Source organism: Poecilia reticulata, chromosome 22, assembly GCF_904066995.2.
Source record: "Poecilia reticulata chromosome 22, P_reticulata-male-v2, whole genome shotgun sequence".
Taxonomy (NCBI): domain Eukaryota; kingdom Metazoa; phylum Chordata; class Actinopteri; order Cyprinodontiformes; family Poeciliidae; genus Poecilia; species Poecilia reticulata.
This window is the reverse complement of record NC_088851.1, coordinates 1,782,053-1,799,603: the sequence shown is the minus strand read 5'-3', so window position 1 is coordinate 1,799,603 and position 17,551 is coordinate 1,782,053. Positions and strand designations below refer to the sequence as shown.

Below are 17,551 nucleotides of genomic sequence, written 5' to 3'. Positions count from 1 at the left end.
TACTGGGTGTCAAAACATCCAAGGAGACTAAAATCTTTGCTAATTTTTCGTAGCAAGATAGCTCAGCATCAGTCTGACAAGATGGAGAGCATCTGATTCTGCACAGTAATATTAAAATGAAATGCAAATACATGAATGGCATTTTTGCAGCAAAAGAAGTTGCTCAAAGATCTTGACAGTCTCAGAATTATGTTTCCATAATGCTGACAGTGGATGAACTTCATTTACAGAAACAAACAGAAACAATCCAATGTTTTATTAAAGGAAACTTTAGTTTGGCATAATCAAATCTATCCAGCCTTTCTGTGAAGCTAGGATGAATTATTGGTGACATCACCAGGCCTTAATGATTGTTCTATGTTATCTAAAGTTCTTTTGCTGCTTGACAAGCTGCAACATTTTAGGGGTGAAAGCTTTGCTCTTAAAATATTCTGCAGTGGTAAATAAATTGGGAATATATAAAGTCTCTGGGAGCAAAGGCATTTATAGTTCTAACTAATGGAGCCAAATGAATACACTGCAGCTGCTTAAAGGATGTTTATCAAGTTACTACCTCTTTTAGGATTTCTCTGTGCATTTATCTTTTCATATACCTTCAATTTGCCTCATTTTACCTTTCTTCCTGCAGTTCTATCTTTCCTTGCAGGCCTTTTGATTTGTTTTTCTCACATATCTGCCTTCTTGCTAGGATTTCCTTCTGTGTCTTTTTTCCTGGCTGCTGAAAGTATTTTTTCATTTTCACCTTTGTTTTTTCTAACGCCGTCTACCTTTCTTTACTGTTTAGGAATTTGAAGATTTTTCAGTTCCTCTCTTATCTATCATAATTCATGCCACAGTCTAAATCTTTTTAATGCTTTGTTTAATGGATTGCCGTAATAAAAAACAGCATAATGTCTGAGGTCTTTAAAGCTCTCTACATCATGGTGTAGGGTTATTGTTTTAATAATTGGTCTCCTTTTTAAATTTTATGTGAATATGGTTTAGTTTCAGGATGAGGAAACTTTGACTGAAAAGTTGTAAGAACAATGTCACTGGGTCAACACGGTAGAAAACGGCTTTTCCCTCCAATATCCAATAACATATAAATATAAAGTTGGGAATTCAACCCTTTAAATTCTACATTTGTGTGAAATCATGAATAAAATCACTTTGACCAAGCCTTCAACAAAAATGTTACAGGGTAAAATGCTGTGTTAATTAGAGGCTAAATGGCTGATAAGAAGAGATATTAGGTAAGTTATAGGTGCCTGCAAAGAAAGAGTATCTAAGGCAATATACATAACTAAATATTTTAAATAAAAAAATACATCACTATTTATACATGGAGATTTTTCCTTTTTTGCAGATCATAACTGATAAAGTCTAAGAATGTTTGTGTGGAATGTGTTGTGAGTGCTCACTTGCTCACTTGTTTTCGTCATTATCTGACCACATTCAAAGATAACAAAACAATAAAAACTAAAATTCCTTCTGTTTCCCAACAGATGAATTATCAACAGTCTTTGAGATGACATGTTAATTATCACCCTCCTTCTCATCTTACTGTTAATTTAGAGTGAGTTATTTTTTTCTTCTCTCTATCCACATTTTGCTGAGGCCTTTTTGGACTATTTATTTTTTGTCTTGTGTGAATGTGTGCATGCGTGTGTGGGTGTGTGTGTGTGTATCTGGTCACTCCTTAGCTGATAAAAGAACTCCGTGTTTTTTCTCTCCTCCTGAGCAGACGAAGATGAAAGTCTGATCTGTTTGTTGATACAGTTACTGTGGCGATGTCTTACCTTTTTGCTCGCCTTCAACCCCTAACGAGCAACTCTTAACGAGAAAACGCTACTTCAAAACACCAACAAGCACACTCACCAGACACACACTCACACATAAGACTGAGCTGCAAACTAAACCACAAAGGCAGGAATCATCAAAAGACTCTTCTATATGTAGCAGGCTGCGCTCTTGGCAGGGAGTCGGAGGATCATTAATCCTCATTGTGTAGCAGGTATCAACATTAGACCATCACTATCACCTTCTATTAGTCTGCAGTCAGATATAGTGGGGTTGGGCTGCTTTTTTATTATATAACGAATGTGGTAGAATCCACTGGTGTCTATGGCAACAGTTTAGCAGCAAACCCAACATACACACTGTTGCTTCCACAGTAAGAACCAAGTCCAAATCAGATTACCAGTATACAGTAGAAATCCATCCCAGTATGAGGGGCTGGTTAGTGCAGTGTCACCCTGGGTAGGACCACCTTCTGCATTTCCTGCTGCAGAGCATTTTCTTTGAGAAAGTTCAGTTTTCATGGACTGATGATCCATTAAACATTCAAAGCTTGAGATATGTTCAGTACACTGTAACAAATGGCTGTAAAAACTACATCCTGAAAATACAGTAAGGTGGCTGGGTATTGAAAATACAGCTCTTTACTGTGATCTGAAAAATGTGTATAGAAAGTACATGGGATGTGATTGGACAACTGGATCATGTGTGAAAATTTACAGCGGTACTATAACTTTTTTACAGTAAAAATTACAGTAACTGGCTGGCAACCCTGCTGCCAGTAAGTTACTGTAAATTCTACAGTGACTTTTTTTACAGTGTGACCTAATCCTGCTTTAAACATCTGGATAACGTTCTGATCTGTCTGCTGTGTTCCTTGGTCCTTTAGACACAGTTTGTTTATTAATGTTCTCTAATAAACATGTGAGATGTAAAAAAGGAGAAACAATTCCAAGTGGTCTGAATACACTCTGCACACCGCACTTTGTAGATTTTTACTTGCAAAAGATTTAAAATATTTATTTCCCTTTCAAAGTTACATGTAAGTTATATTTTATCATATAAAATCCTTGTAACTCTGATGACGTTTGTGGTTATAAAGTGCCAAGACATGAGACAGTCCAAAAACTGTGATTATTTTTACTCGACAGTGTAGTTTATGTATTGGAGACCAGAGTTTTACTTCACTTGAAGTGACTTTGCCTTATTGTTAAACCATAACCGCCAGTTTTTAACTTATTTCACTTTTTTTGAGAGGAAATCAGCCAAAGCAGAAACTGTCCTCCAGACTAGTAGGAGGAGTTATTCTCTTAGTGTCAGCAGCAAAAATGTACAGAAACGGCCTGCATTGGACCCTAAAGATGAAATGTTCACAATTGACAGCAAAAACATTCTAGGTGCCGTAGTCAAAACCTCACTTTATACAAACTTTTGGTCGTGTCCGAATTCAGGATTTGTAGACCGTTTACGTCATAGAGTGAATTCAAACAAGGCCTGTCCGAATACGAAGACTCCTCCAATTGTGGCCTTCAAATGAGTCTTTTTCTCAGAGTTGAAGGATGGGTCTGGTGTATCCTTCACGGTCCACCATATCCCATAATTCATTGCAGGTCCAAACTGGGTGTTTAGGCAAAGAAAGAGCAGCAAATTATTTTGCTATATTAGACTTTAAGTGACACAACATGATTTTTTACAATGTTTTTAGGTGAGTGTTACGGTCACTGGCCTCTAGGGGCTCTCTTTCTGAGAGCTGTGTTTTCTGTTTCAGTTCTACCTGATTGCTGCAGGTGAAGTGTATTGGGGCTGGTCAGCCACCCTATAAGAAGCAGCAAGCTGGAGATGCCAGATCCCCTTCTGTTGGTCCTGGGCCTTGACTTGTGATCCTGTTGAGAGCTGACTGTGTCTGAACTGAGCTGAGCTGAGCTGAGCTGAGCTGAGCTGAGCTGAGCTGAGCTGAGCTGAGCTGAGCTGAACTGAACTGAACTGAACTGAACTGAGCTGAGCTGAGCTGAGCTGAGCTGAACTGAACTGAACTGAACTGAACTGAACTGAGCTGAGCTGAGCTGAGCTGAACTGAACTGAACTGAACTGAACTGAACTGAACTGAACTGAACTGAACTGAACTGAACTGAACTGAACTGAACTGAACTGAACTGAACTGAACTGAACTGAACTGAACTGAACTGAGCTGAACTGAACTGAACTGAACTGAACTGAACTGAACTGAACTGAACTGAACTGAGCTGATCTGAACTGAACTGAACTGAACTGAACTGAACTGAACTGAACTGAGCTGAACTGAACTGAGCTGAGCTTGCTGTGAGCATCTGTGTGAACAATTGTCCAAGATGTGTTTTTGTTCAGAAGTGGAAGCTGGTAGGGGTTCTCTGCCATTTTTGTTATGAACTGTTTTCTCCTGTTTCTTGGTTGGTAAGGGAGTTTAGGTTTTGTATTTTCTTTTAGTTCTTCTTTAGAAAGTGCTTGTTTTATTTTATGTGTTTTGTTTATTATTTTGGCCTTGGAGACCCTGAAGCTTAAAGCTCCCCTGTGATTTTTTTTTTTCCCTCCTGTACTTGTTTTAGCAGAATTGTAAAATAAATTATATTTTTGTTACTCATCAACTGTTCGGATTACTTTGTGTTTTATGTTGAAGCCCAGTGCCAGAATTTACTTTAGGAATTTTAGGGTGGGGTTGTCAATACATCACCTAATTACAATATTACTCTGGCATTTTTGGACATATCTGCTCCCGCTGCATTGACAGCCAGCTCTCCTCGTCAACTGACTGGGCGCTCCAGGTTTGGTATACCAGGGGAGAATGCCTAATTCCTGACACATTGTTATATAAACTCTCCAATGAGTGAAAGTTAAAGACTGATATTATTCAGACGGGTAATATCTAGTTGTAAAATGTTTGGTTTAATCTTTGGCTCCGTTGTTTTTTTCTTTGCCGCTCTCTGCTTCATGCTGTCAAGGTTACTAGACAGCATTTCATTAAACAGCCCAGCTCTAGGCTCCAGTTCAGACTGTAGGTACTGATGCACTATGGGAAATGTGGCCTAAAAATGTATCTGGAAAAAAGTTTTCTTGCAAACCATGCAGCAATTTTTCATTTGGCAGTCTAATCAGGGTTTACTGTCGGTTTTACAGTTCCTGCACGAAACCCACTCATTACTGCCGGAATACGGCAGAACTCGATTACCCCAGTCGGGATAACCCAGGGCAAAAATGAACCTTGTGCTCCTCTTGAGACCCCCGAGGGTCTGGAGTTTTGGGAAGCTGTCCAGTTTATGTAGTTGCCATTTTGTATTACTTGTTTGTTTTATTCAAATTATCAGGCAGTTAAATGGACTAAACCTGAACAAAAGACAGTATCACTAGTCTACTTCCCTAACCCCAACACTTAAGGATGTTAACAAAAAGGATGTTAGCAGCCGTTTTCTTATAAGAACGAAGAAAATATTGTACAAATGTAACCAAACAATTAGAACAATTTCCATAATAAATTTTTCGAGATTTATTTATTTAATATTCACTTATTGCCAAATGATACCATGTTTGTATCTGTTTTTTGATGAACTGGTTACTGAAGAAAGGAGCACATGAATAGGTCTGCTTTGTAAGATAAGAAACAGGAAGCTACAAACAAAAAGTATGAATGGGGTTATGAGTTATGTAATGCAGATCTAATTGCAGGGCCTAGATTAAGTGTAGAAGTATCTGAAGAGAGGAAGAATGTGGAGCACATGACGAGTGAACAGCATGATCCGAGTGAGGGAGGATAGATTAATCTGCTGCTGACAGCAGATAACACTAAGAGATGAAGAGATATACAGCAACAGGCACAGGGGAAAAACAGGCAAAACAAAGAACTGAAAGAAACAGAAAAGTGTGCAGTTACAATCTACAATCTAGAGGCAAAATGTACTTCACAAAACTTCCTCAAAGGTGCAGAACAATATAAAATGAAGAGCTTATGAAATATTCTTTGACCAAAACAGTTGATTCTCAATTACAGAAAACAGAAAATCTGGCCTGACAGGAAGCAGTAGGATGCAGGAAAATTAGGCAAGCTATGAAACGCTGAAAAAACACTCAACCCCTCTCAAGACTTGCTTTGTTTTTGCTTGTGTTACACCTTACTGTTTTATATTGTCAAACTATTTTTTTATACTAGACAAAGACAAACACATCAGTCTAAAGGAAAAGTTTTCAGATGACAGTTTCCTCTGTTATTGAAAAACCAACCTGATCATATATAAAATATTTGCTGATTCCAGACCTGGATCACTTGGCATAATTAATAAAACAATTATTTTCGTTCTTTCTGACTAAATCTCAAAGGCAAACATCAGATCATCAATTGGTAATCAGATCCAGAGCACAACACAAAGTCTACCCTGAATGGATAAAAAAGCTTTTTGATGGGCCTTGAAAAGTCTAAGATAAAATTATTAAATGTGTGACTCATTCACTAAAAAGGGTATTAACACTCAAATGTTACTGAACTGAAACAGGCCTGCAAAGAGTGAAATAATATTCTTTACCATCAATACAAAAAAATAGCTTGTTACCCATCTCCAACATTTACTCATTGTTACTGTGTTACAAGTCGCTCAGTAGATTCTGACTAACCAAGTTGTTGAGGTAATCCTGTTTTCTCATAGCGCTAGACTGGCTTGGTATTTTGTTTTCCCAAAGTAATAAACCAATTATCCAAGCAAACTTTGTCTTTGTCTGATATTAAAGTTTGTTTAATGATCTGAACAATTTAGGTTGAACAGAATAAATCTATAAGCAAACAACAACTTTTATATTCCATTGTAAAATCTAGATTTTTGGACTTCTAATCTTGCATACTTAGCAGCAAGTTAGAATTTGTAGTTCAATATTGTAGCTATGAATATAATAATGTATCTGTGTCAGTTTCAGTTCATTAATTCTTAGTGTGTCTGTCCCCCAGAGCTTTTTCTCTACAATAAAGAGTCATCGGATGCCCAGGGCTGCCAGAGGAATGTCTGGTCGATGCCATATCTTACAAGACTGCTAATTCAATTAAGAGCCATGATAGAGACAGACAGGTGGAAAGGAGGAGGCTGCAGGGAGAAAAGACCAAGAGTGAAAAGAGAGAAATATAACAAGAGAGAGAAAAGGTAGTTGTCACAGAGTAAGACTTAAAACAGCTTTACATTTAGAAAATCTTAGAAATGTAAAATTGCTCACATAACTTATCTATGTCCAATAAATCATCTACAGACCACATGCAAACTGAATTATTTATAATTAGCTATATTAATCAGTCAAATAATAAGAAACCCATTAATAATCTTCAACTTTACATCATGTTGTAATGTTATTCCTTTATCAAAGATATACTGGAGTGTTACCCTGATTCTTTCATGCATGTTTGAGAAATATTTTGATCTTCATGGCAACCTTTCAGCTGTGCTAGTGCTAAATGTCTGGATGAACCTGCTGCTGACTTCGAGGTTCAGCTCCTCCTTAGGGCTGCAATTCTGCCTCACAGAGCAGTCCTCTGTCGTTCAACTCCTTCAGACTAGCCACCAGCAATTAGCAAACATCTGGAGCTCATTATAGGAGCTGTGTCTCAGAGCACTGCACATTGTTTAAGATTAATAAAGAAGCTATGCTGTGATAACTTCCTGAAGGCAGAGTTTCAGGGAAAGCACAAGTTTTTAAAGAGACAGACACTCAATACCAATGTGTTAAATTAGGAAGTAACATTTCTTTCAAGTCATATTTGATAAATATAACATTTTTATAAAAACTGAAGTTAACCTAGTTGCTTGATTGTGCTATAAAATGGCACTCTGTGCCTGGAAAATACATGATACTTTACTGTTCAATGTTCAACATCATCTTTTCAAGAGTGAAGATATTACTGGATGTTATGTGGAAGAAGTGACCCAAGCCATCCAAAATAAACAACTACAATTAGAGTTGTTCCCATGGACACCATCTTTATGCAGCATTGAATTTATAATTTATGCAGAAGTATTTTCCGAGTCATACACTCATATTTACACACTTTATTACTGAAATAAAGTGTGACATTTAACAATGACATTCAGTAAGTCTGAGGATTTTCAAACTTGTTTACTCTTCTCTAGTTTATTTGGGCTCCTCTACAGCAAAAACGGAGCAAAAAATGAAACCATGAAAGGTTTCCACATCTTTTTGCAGCACAAACCAAACTATTTGACACATTAGGTTCAAAAAGATGATATTGGACAAAAATATCCTGCAACAGTCTGAGCAAGGCATATTATGAATTGATCGATACCTGCAGTCAGATAAAAAGTATATGTACTACAATCTTATGCTTGCAAGTAGTGATATCCCTAGAAATTTGAATTAGTGTTTTTAGCCATGCAGTCACCATCTAACTGCATCAGTCAGCTGTGATCTTAATTAAAAATATGTTCTTTTTGTTTGTCTGGACATTATTCAGATAAATTTGTGTGTTGTGAATACACTTCTGGTACTTGTGTTTGTTGTGACACATAGCAACCCTTGCTCCTTTCTCATACAGTAATAAACTATAGCGCAAAAATCGAAGCCATTCACAAGGCCAAACGCCAAAAACAGACAAATGATTGCTAAAATGGAGTTGACTTTTCTTGAAATGGAGCTCCTTCTGTGTCTCTCCATACAAATGACTGCTATCAATACTTCCAATCTTCATTTTTCCTGAAGCTCTCAGCCTCTTTCTCCCAGAAATCAATGGCTTCCCACTGAGAGTTGTGACAATGATCAAAAGTAAGAGGCCCACTTTCTTCAGATAAACTCTCATTTCAGAGAGTTTCATCATTAGCACTGGCTGTGTGTGTGCAAATAGGCTTGCTCATTTATGTTGCGTGTGATCACAGCAACAACTGTGAATGCCTCAACAAGATCATGTTACAGATATTCTTTAAGAAAAAAAACTACAGCTGATGTTGTTCGGTGACAACGGCTTTATTTCCGTTGCTCTGTTGTTTCAGTTCTTGTTGCTCAAACTTTTATTTTTATATCAGTAGTCATTTCTTATAAACAAATTCAACATTTCCCTTTTTTCCAGCAGAATCACATGTCAAGTGTCAAGTAACCACTTAATTGTTCCCAGGGGTGAAAGTAGTTTCAAATTCTTCGGTTAGGGGTACTATGACAAAAGTATATTATACACTATATATATATAAAAAAAATTCCCTTCTCACCCTCCGCGGGTGGTCTGTTTCATCCTCTGAGCTCAGGTCCTCTACCAGAGGCCCAGTATCTTGAGGGTTCTGCGCAGTATCTTGGCTGTGCCTAGAACTGCACATTTCTGGACTGAGATGTCTGATGTTGTTCCTGGGATCTGTTTGAGCCACTGCTCCAGTTTGGGGGTGACTGCCCCGAGGGCCCCGATGACCACAGGCACCACTGTGGTCTTCACCTTCCAGGTCTTTTCCAGTTCCTCCCTGAGGCCCTGGTATTTCTCCAATTTCTCATGCTCCTTTTTCCTGATGTTGTAATCACTTGGTATTGCTACATCCACCACAACGGCTTTCCTCTGTTCTTTATCCACCACCACAATGTCCGGTTGGTTCGCCATTACCATCTTGTCTGTCTGGATCTGGAAGTCCCACAGGATCTTAGCTCGGTCATTCTCCACCACCTTTGGGGGTGTTTCCCACTTTGATCTCAGGGCTTCCAGTCCATATTCTGCACAGATGTTCCTGTACACTATGCCCGCCACTTGGTTATGTCGTTCCATGTACGCTTTCCCTGCATATATATATATATATATATATATATATATATATATATATATATATATATATATCCATCCATCCATCCATCCATCCATCCATTTTCTTACACTCTTGTCCCCTCAGTGGGGTCGGGAGGGTTGCTGGTGTCTATCTCCAGCTAACGTTCCGGGCGAGAGGCAGGGTCACCCTGGACAGGTCGCCAGTCTGTCGCAGGGCACATATATATATAGGCTATATCTATATATATTTAAGCACACCCGTTGCCATGGCAACCTCCTGCGCTGCTCGAGCCGAGCAGAGATTACATTAAAAACATTTAGTCCGTTACGATATTAGGTTTTCAGGCTTGATATTTGTTTTGTGATCATTAATAAGCCCCTCATGAACAAAGAGGTGGTTGATTTGTTAATTTTAAACTTCTGCTCTGCTAGTTATTTTGGTAATGGAACCGAAACGCGCAGGATTGCGCAACACCTTGTTGAAATAATAATCATTGAGATTATTATTTTTGTTGGGTCATTAATTTGAACACGTTTTGGTGACTTTTTTTGTTGTTCTTTAATAAAGTTACGAATGTTTTAAGTCAGTCAGAGGAGGACGTGCTGGTCTCAGCGTCCTGGCGGCGTTTAGTTTGTCACCTGATGTCGAGATTGACTCAAAACCTTCCGCGATCGACGTATTGCACCGCTGCTCTAGCAAAGCACAAACAGTTCAGAAACAATATGAAATGAGAAAAAAGCTATTTATTAACTGATTAAGTCGTGTTTTAGATTGTTCTTGAAAAACTAATCAGTCACGGCTAATTAGTGGGTGAACTCACGGCTGCACAGTGAACCCATTGATTCTTTACAGCAGACAGCCGCTCCTCTACCCCCGCCCCCGTACCCTCAGGGTACTGCGTAGGGGGTACGCAGGACCCTGCCGTACCCCCTACTTTCACCCCTGATTGTTCCTAATCAATTAAGCTCACTACACACTTTTGTGTAAGACATCATGAAAAATAAATAAATCTTTAAACTTTAAAATTTGAGAATTTTTTTGTGTAGGAAATAATTTCAAATATTTTCTCTAAAAATATATTGTACATTATTTCTTAAGTTGATTAGAGTGTCAAGCAACTCTGCTGGACTCCAGTATTCTCAGCACTTGTAAGTAATATCATGGACTGTCTTCACAAATTAAATTCTGAAGCTTATGATATTATCATGTAAAAACTTGAACACTAAAAACCAAAATGTTTTGTCATCTAAATCATGTGAAAATATTATCTTTAAAATGCTTAAGGTAAATGCATTACATATGATTTGTAAAAAACCATTTATTGTTTTTAAATTTTTTTGCGTTAATTTTGTTTTAAAATAACTTTTTGTTGTGTGATGGAAATCATGCTTTACCTCTGATGTTGGACTAAAATGGAAACAACCATGTCCAATGTTACTGAAATAATTTCATTAGAACTACCCTCAGAAAGTGTTTCTACACAAGATGGAGAAGTAAAACCTACAAAATGTATTTTTGTTTTCTGAGAACATTTGCGACCATCACTGGAAGGAGAATCAATAATATACATTTTTGAAAACTAAAATTGCATGGCAAAATGTTTCTTCTCTCAAAGTGTTTGCATTGTGCTGTGATGGATGTAACTTGAAGCAACTGAATTCATCAGCTGGTTTGTGTCAGCAGTGAAGATGTGATTATACCTGTGTTATTAAAGTCATCCTCCTAATTTTGCATATTTATCTTTTGAGTCAGTATAAGTTGGATGTCATTCATTAGCATATTTCTGTTCATTGTCTCAGAGTGGATTGAAAGTGTACATTGAGTTCTCAGCAGGGCACATAGAAATCCATGCATTTATTTAGCTTTGTGTATTTGCTTTTCTAGTTCAGCGGGTGCACATTGTGTAAGCGTGTGTGTTTATGGTTGTCAGTCACACTGCGGGGCTAGGCTAATTAGCGCAGCTAGCATTTTGCTGTGTGATGTGGGCTGATTAATATCCTTTTAACGTCCCGTTGCTTTTAAGGCTAACTGCTGTTTCCTCTATACATCCATGCCTTCAAAACAGCCATGTTTTTGGTTGGCCTCATTAAGATGATGCATTACTAAACATAGCAGCAGCACATAGACATGCAAGCACTCAATAAGTTGTTTTTTGTCTTTGTTATAAGATGTAATATTGCAATCACTTTTGTCAATGGAAAGTTTAACATGTAAAAGTTAAGTGCCTCTTGAAACAAAAATAAACTAGATGATCTAGTCAAACATATGCTCTATGTAGCCAAAAATATTATTTCTTCTACTGTCACACACAACTATGAACTTGAGTGACATTCCTTTCTTAATCCGTCAGGATTAATATATGAGCCCACTTTTGCAGGAGAACCACTCTGAAGTGGTTCTCCTCAAGGTTCAGGGTTGAGATTATGAGATTTTTCTTTTTTACCGTTCTTCCAGAAATGCATCTGTGAGGTCAGACACTGATGTTGAGTGAGAAAGCCTGGCTCACCACTCTGCTGATGCTGATGATCTTCTACTAACCCCATTCTTCAACACCAAACTCACTCGTCCAGGTGTTCTTTTGATTTGGGGTTAAATTGAGACATATGGCTGGTATCATAATAAAATTCCCACTATCACTGTTAGTCCTACCTTGAAACTTGAAAGCTGCTCGGAGGCACCCGTCTCCTGTCTGAGGCAGGAGTTGAAGATGAGCAGCTCTGTGTCTCGAAGCCATGCCTTAAGCTCCTTGATTCGAGCCTCCAGCTGCTCCAGCAGTGAATTAGTCATTGGGGACAAAGCTAAGCGAGGACTTTCAGCAGCCACATCCTGACCAGCGACCAGCAGAGTATTCACATTTGATGACAGCTTTTGCTCAGAAGAACATGGTACTGAATGCTCTGAGAGAATTTTCTGAAAAATAACAGAAGAGAAAAAGAAAAAGGATGGATCATTAAGAAGACCTAAATGTATACATCAATAAAATACTGTGTTTCTGATTAAACACATGGCTTCATGACAGAGTAATCAGGACATTATATATAATACAGTTAATACCAGCGTTGCAGTTGAAGAGGAAGTTATACTCAGAATATTCATGTTTAGAGTAGTAAACATCTTGGTAAACAAAATTAATAAATCTGTATTATCAGTCTTTTATTATATTCTCTGTCATTAATGATGGTGCACTGTACTTCAAATACTGCCATATATAGAGTCCTCACTTTAAAAACAGCAGTCATTTTGGGATATACTTTACTATTTTTTTTATAGTGATGAAATGAAATTGTAATCCTTTTCTCCTTATAGTGAAACAATATTAGTTGAATCTGGTCTATATCCAAAATAATTTAAAATAAATAAACATGTTCAAGTTCTGATAGAGGAAGAGACCTGGCAACGCAGCGGGTGCCAGGTCTGGTTAAATGATGGTGCAGGTTGACCAGGAACAAATATGCAAAGAACGTTATTCCTGAAGTAAGACAGAGATGGACCTGAACAGAGTTTACTTCACATGATGAAGGTTTGCAAGAAGTAAAGGTTCCTACTGATTGGTGGCCTTTTGACTCTGATGTCAAAAGGCCACTATCACTGATGGTTCTACCTTGAAACTTGAAAGCTGCTTGGCCACGATCACGATCACCTAACCCTAACCCTTGTCTCATATAAAATATTATAAACAATAGTCCTCTTTATGTTTTAGAGGACAAAACAACAAGGTTTCGGGTGATTGGAGTCAAATGTGATCCTTGAACATGTATTAGGTCGAGTAAATATGCTTTACACACCAATGATATGGTAGGAACTTGGAATGTTAACACTAAAATATGTGTGTGATAATATATTGCTTGTTTAAAGCCCTCAAATTTGGTTACTTCTTATCATATTCATTTACTTTTAAGTTCAAACATCAAATATTTAAATTGATTTGGAGTTTATTTCAGCTTCACTTACAACAGAGATGTGAAGTTCACACACAATACAAAATGTTACTTTGACACAATACCTACTTAAAAGAGCTTAGAAGATTAATCATTGTTTCAAATGAAACAACATAAATATGCTTGACTCGGTGTGTGTGTTCTGCATAGGTAATTTTTCCAACTCCTTTCAATCACATGGTGAGACACAGTAAGCCTGTAAGAAAGACTAATTCCCATGAAGATTTTTGGAAGCAAACAGAATGATTGTCATGCAAAATGAGAATTTACAGCCTTACAGAAAATTTGAAGAATTTGATGAGGATTAGCTACTTCCAAAATGAAGACAAGCTAAATAACCGTCCTGTCAGCAGCTAAGTCCAGAACCAGCAGTCGCTCAACAGGAGTCAGCAAGTACAGAAATATGTTGTGGTCTATTGGTGGTTGGGTTTTGGTTTTCTCTCGTGTTTGGTTTTTGACTATTTTTTGACTTAGTTTTAAATGGTCATGTTATCTTCATTTTATTTTTCTAATCTTATTATTATTAGAAACATATTGTCTAATTAGTTTATTCCTTTATGTTTATTCTTGTCTTTGTGCTTTATGTAGAGCAGATGCATCACATGCAGAGGCTGCTGTTTTATTCCTGACCCAGACTGTCTTCCACTTCTCTCTCTGCCCTTTCTCCTGTCCAGATACTAATCTGATGAATTAATATGAATTAGCCACTAGTGACACAAAAACATTGAATAATAAAATTAAAAGTATGCTTTTCGGCTGGTTTGAAATCCAACAATAAAATCATGCCTTTGAATTGCTACTACTACTGCTCAATCCTTCATCTGAAAATAGAAAAATCATGACTCAACTGCAGACCTATTAGAACATGGCTTTGTCATAGGTTTCTTATTGGAGCAGTAGACTGAGAAGCAGCGACGTAAAACAACAAGTTGGAAACTGATAAAACAAAAATTAGTTGTCTCAACTAGACAACTTAAATATGGCTTTTTATGGAGGAGTTGCAAGTAAAAAAGTATAAACAGTTTACTGCTGTGTGTGGTAAAACATGCACTCTACCACCAACTTAAACACACCATCCCTATGGAGACATGTGAAAGATTCTCAAGCTTGTTGGATAGATGGATTGGGTTAACTAAAGGGGAATCCTTGAAAAAATGCAACAAAGATGAAACACAATCACCTCACACTAAACGAGAATCAGTAAAAAGACTTGAACACAGACACTCTATATGCACTGAGCACCAAATGTTTAGCAAAACAAATTAGACTTTACATATGCAAAGCCGGTAGAGATATAGTGCTAAGTATTTACAGCAAGATTTCAATCAAAATGTGTAAGTACTGACTCTGGGAAGCTCAGTATAAATGGATGGCCATGCTTTCTCTTCCTGCATCTCTTCCTTTGCCTGCACATTATAAGAAAACCATTGTGAATTATGTGTACTTTTGTATCGAACTATTCACTGAGTTGAACAACAAAGAGAAAAGCCCACACATGCATAAGAAAAGTGTTTATGCCAAAATTAAGAAGAGAAAAAATGAAAACTAAATCACAACTGCTTAATTTTCCTCAATATTTTAGCTGCGTCTGCATCTGCACATTCACTCTGACACTTGCTCATAAATTCTTCAAAAGGCCACAATAGTTCAGAGGAAAGACACAGGACATCAATTCCAGTTAATTCCCAATTTGCATCAAAGCAGCAGATGCCAGCACAAGCACTGATAGGCCAGTTAATATGCAACTGGGACGTCATGTTGGGATGATGGCAAGAAAGTGACTAAAGAGGATGTCAGCACAAAAGACTAAATAAGCAAAAGATCTTCACGTCTCAGAATACTGATTGAAAAAGAATAAATTGACAATAAAAGTAAAAATGAATCAAGGAAAACTACTAGTAAAGAAAAAGCCAGAAAAGTGTTCATAGAAGATTCATTGGGGTAAGTTGGGATTCAAAGGGAGACAGGATGAATAAGATAGTCCCATCATATGGTACTGTCTGATACAAGATAATCAAAAAAATAAAAGCACGAGACAATAGGAGAAGCACCATCCAACAAAAGTTAAAGCTGCAGTATAACTTTTATAAAAATATGTTTTTTTACATACATTTTAAAATTGTCAACATGATATAGCATGATAATATGAAAAACATTGAGTTCCTCTGCCTTCTCCCTGTGATACTACTGCCATCTGCAGAAATCCACTGATTGGTCAGAAACAGCCAATCAGAACCAGGATGAGGGTCTGTTACTTTGACTGACAGAGGCTCTGCATTTAGTAAGGAGGCGAGGCAACAAAATGTATTTGAGGTAGGTTTAATTGGGAGGTCCAGGTCACCATAACACCGACACCCTTCTCACGATGAAACAAAGAACATTATACCTGAGGCAAGTTTCACCACAAACAAGAAACAAACACTACTTACACCAACCTAACAAACAATAAATGATCCAACAAATATTTACATGCATGCAAATTATTAAAACTAAACTAATCTAAGGTCAATCAAAAAATAAATGTAACTAAATATAAATCCTCGGAGCATTACCCCTCTTTGTCTCCCTTTCTGCTCCACCTTGCTGAGACACACCCAGAAAGGCAAATACTCAAACAATTAACTCAAATTGAACCAATCTAAATCAGAAACAAACTGACATTTTCCCCCACGTTCTCTGAACAGAAAAGATGGCCAGTCTCCCTGCCCAAAAAGAACGTTCACTGAATGTCACAATGTAACTGAAATAAAGAACTGATACAAAACACATTTGGACTGTAAATAAATAACATAATATCAATAATCAATATGGAATGGAACCCCTGGTCTCCATCACAGGGTCTTAGCACTGTCAATCAGGCTCACGTACGCTTATGCCTTCCCCCTCGTGTGCTAGCTTTTGAGGATATAACTGTTACTGCATGCTTTGGACATAATTATCTGGTTTTGTTTTTGTCGTTTCTGGGGAACACATGCTACAAACACATCCAGTGACGTTCTTGATGCACTGACAGCTAACTCCTTAATTTCGTCGAGGCTTTGTTTACTTTATTCATATTGTGGTAGCATTAATATTTTAATAGGCAGCTGACATGCATGGACACTATGCTCCTTATTGTAGGTAGTTGGTATGGATCATGAGGGTGTAAATACAGTAATAACACCGTAGTGATGCATTCTTTAGAATGTGTGGTTCTTCTGGCTCACCGTCTCCATTCTCCTCCTCTGGGTCAGACTCTGACTCCAACATGAGAGGTTGGATGGACAAGTCTTCTGCTGCTGACATCTTTAATAAACTTGGGCATAAAAAGTTTCTCTGTTGGTAGATAATCGGATCGCTGCTATTAAACTACAAAAATGGCCAACTAGGGTGGAGTGGAACGTTGTGCTAGTTATTTTGGTAATGGAACCGAAACGCGCAGGATTGCGCAACACCTTGTTGAAATAATGTGCAAAACGAGTTGCTCTTAAAAGAGCCTCAAAGCAGAGGTAAAGGAGACCAGAACATGAGTGATTTACCTGTGAAAAGGCAAGATTTAAAAGCATGACATGTCCACTTTAAAAGAAATTTTACTTTGCAATGTAAAGCCTTGGAATTGGGCCTCTTGTTTCTTTAAGAAGTTCCTGCTCTTTCCAACGCTCCTTTAGCGCTTCATGATAACAGTTACTGTATTTTTCAAGCCTTTAAAAACGTTTCACTGATAAGTCATTTGTATGATGAGCTCAGCTAATTCACGGTTCCACCAGTTGTTTGCTAATTGCTGCTGCTGCTAGTCTGGAGGAGCTGAGTGGGGGTGTCATGGGAGACAGGTGGTCTGTTTTGAGAAAACTCAGCTTGTAAACTGCAGCTTCAAGGGGAAGCTTCGTCAAAAAGGCAGCACTCAGTTACACCACTCCCTGAATGGTTGTCGTGGGATTTCAAGGATTTCTCAAGCATGAATTAAAGAATCAAGGCAACACTCCAGGTATTTTGTTGTTGAGAGACTAACATTCTAACACAATTTAAAGCTCAATGGTGTTTCTGGGGAACACAATTATGTATTATTTTTACATAATGCTGCTCCTCTAAAATCAACAGATTACA

General features: G+C 37.7%; 1 protein-coding gene across 10 annotated transcripts in view; it reads right to left on the bottom strand.

Moving 5' to 3' along the window:
* Positions 1–17,551, bottom strand: part of akap6 (A kinase (PRKA) anchor protein 6) — a 224,321-nt gene that overhangs the window by 32,158 nt on the left and 174,612 nt on the right. For all 10 annotated transcript variants that reach the window (XM_081603033.1, XM_081603032.1, XM_081603036.1 and 7 more), the window contains one exon: positions 12,180–12,440. In XM_081603033.1, the coding sequence (XP_081459159.1) occupies positions 12,180–12,440 (261 nt within the window). The remainder of the gene's footprint in view (positions 1–12,179; positions 12,441–17,551) is intronic.